Genomic DNA, 2,288 nt, shown 5'->3' with positions numbered 1-2,288 from the left:
TCCTGCTGCGCTAGGAGACCAAGTGAATGAACAACCATCATAATGGAAGATTCACCAGTGCCTCTAATCAGTATTAGCTAGTTTTATCAGACTTAGTTTTAGATGAGTTGGAAAATATTACAAGAGATATTATGTTGTCTATTTTAATATCAAATTCTTACTTTCTCCCACTTTACATTTTAAGACCTTTATAATGCATAAATTACCATCATGAAGGCCTTTCTCCTCCACACACGAAAGCATTACTAAATCACATTTTCCACAAACAATATTACACTATTTTATAAACAGTGGTTCATTTTTTATTATAGAAATAAACCCAAACAAGTGTCTCATACCCAGTTCAACTCTGCTACCATGAAGAGTGTGCTGCTACCATATTTTTGGAAGAAAAAACAAAACATTCTTAGGTCAACAAAGAAAGCTCAATATCATCTCAGCTCCACAACTATTTATGTCTTCAGTTTTCACTCACTTTGTTTTTCACGTTTCACCCTTAGTAATTCTCAGTTGTTATAGAGAAAAACACTCAGGAAAAAAGGTAAGTAATCTGACATTTTAGTACTCTATCATTTAAATAATTTGATTTGGGAAATTTTTCTCAAAGTAAGAAAAACTAAACATTTTAAACCACATTTTAAACTCATTTCCACTCTTCTGCTTTCAAAGATACAAAGCAATACTCGTTGTGTGGGATTACGGAGAAGGGAGAAGCAGGGATGGGGAAGCCTTATTAATTGCTTGCTCCTTACCTTGAATTTTTGGATATGTGCTTTGTGAGTTGCCTCTCTTGCCTTAGCTAATGAAGCATTTAGATCTTCAATTTCAGAACCAAGATCCTCGTTCTTTAAGTAAAGTAAAATGAATACTATGTAGAAAAAGTTATTTCCAAGGGATGGTGATTCAGTAATAGCTATCCCATCTCATTATCCATTCATCCAACTACACAAAACAAATACTTTAAAGAACAAAAACACCAAACACATCGTAATAAATCTTGTATAAAGAAATTCTTGTTCTTATACAACACTCACTAGACTGCCTACCACTCAAGTTAAATATTTCCAGTTCTTCCACAAAATCCGAATTTCAGCTGACATTGACCTCTCCTATTTTAGCTACCATTATGACAGCTCCCCTTACTCAACAACATAAAATACTTCTCATACCTTTTAAGTGGTGCTCAGAGCTGATAAAAATCAGCATGCAACTGAAAACATTTCTCCTCAAAGTTCTTAAGGGAGAAAGTATCAGTTAAGTATCTTTTTCCTCTCTCCTCCAGTCCAAGACCCGAAACCCTAGACAAACAGAACTGCTTACACATCTGACGGCAGCGATTAAGGACCCAGCAGAAGGCTCCTAATGGTCACAGTGAGATCAGTCAACCCCTGCTACATACACCACACACATTCCCCTCCCAACGCTAGTTCAACAAACCAGCAAGATTGTAATCATCATACCTCTTTCTCCTTTGCTTTCAATGCAACAGTTAGCCCTTGAATGGTTTTATCCCTTTTCAAACCATTCTTCTTTTCAACAGCAAGCTCATTTTCTCGCTCTTGTAGTTCTTCTTGAAGTGACTAAATTAGATTATGTGAAAGTTGCATTAACTTCCCACTAAGAGATACTGTAACTGCACATTAATAAGTACATTCTCTCAGAGTTCTTACATCTTATTACTCAGACTACTAACATAAAATATAGTCCCAAAATGTGAGTCATCATCTTAAAGATGTGCCTAGAATATAGCATAAGAAGCCTAATCTCATGGTCTGGCCATGAGTATCAGCTTCAATACCTGATGAGAGTGCCTATCAGCTTTACTGAAAATTGCTTCAAAAAACAAGGTGATCCTTCCTGTCATCTAACACAGGAGAATTTACCAGAGGACTTGCTTTGCTTCCTTTCTGTCAAGGCTTCTCTGTATCTGCAAATGCGTAACAGAAGAGATCCCAACATGCACTGTAAGTAGTTGAGGAAACAGAAGCAAAACTACAACTTACCTGAATTTTATTTTCAAAGGAATTTCTCTCATTTTTAAGCTCCATTCTAATAGCCTATAAGAACAAAACAGTTGTTATGGTCAAATAAATTCCTTCTAAACACAAACGTAACTTATTAAGCATTAAAATGAAGCACAATGAGCTTAAAAACCGGGGTGGGGGGGCCAGCAAAAAAAACCCCACAACTTAGTATATGCCTTTTGGGCAAGAATATATTGAATCAGTTGCTTCCTGGAAGTCTACAAATCCACCTGGGCACAGTATGAGCCTGTCCAAATTAAGGGG

At 36.3% G+C, this 2,288-nt stretch overlaps 1 protein-coding gene across 1 annotated transcript in view; it reads right to left on the bottom strand.

Moving 5' to 3' along the window:
• The window catches only part of CDK5RAP2 (CDK5 regulatory subunit associated protein 2), a gene marked incomplete at its 3' end in the record, with an annotated part of 50,307 nt that overhangs the window by 33,627 nt on the left and 14,392 nt on the right, over nt 1-2,288 (bottom strand). Inside the window, exons 7-9 of the mRNA XM_010291801.1 lie at nt 2,004-2,057; nt 1,461-1,580; nt 753-845 (exon numbers count right to left, since the gene is read on the bottom strand). Of these exons, the coding sequence (XP_010290103.1) occupies nt 753-845; nt 1,461-1,580; nt 2,004-2,057 (267 nt within the window). The remainder of the gene's footprint in view (nt 1-752; nt 846-1,460; nt 1,581-2,003; nt 2,058-2,288) is intronic.

The sequence above is a fragment of the Phaethon lepturus genome, unplaced genomic scaffold (genome assembly GCF_000687285.1).
Source record: "Phaethon lepturus isolate BGI_N335 unplaced genomic scaffold, ASM68728v1 scaffold19207, whole genome shotgun sequence".
Lineage (NCBI taxonomy): Eukaryota > Metazoa > Chordata > Aves > Phaethontiformes > Phaethontidae > Phaethon > Phaethon lepturus.
This window is presented reverse-complemented; position numbering and strand designations above follow the sequence as displayed.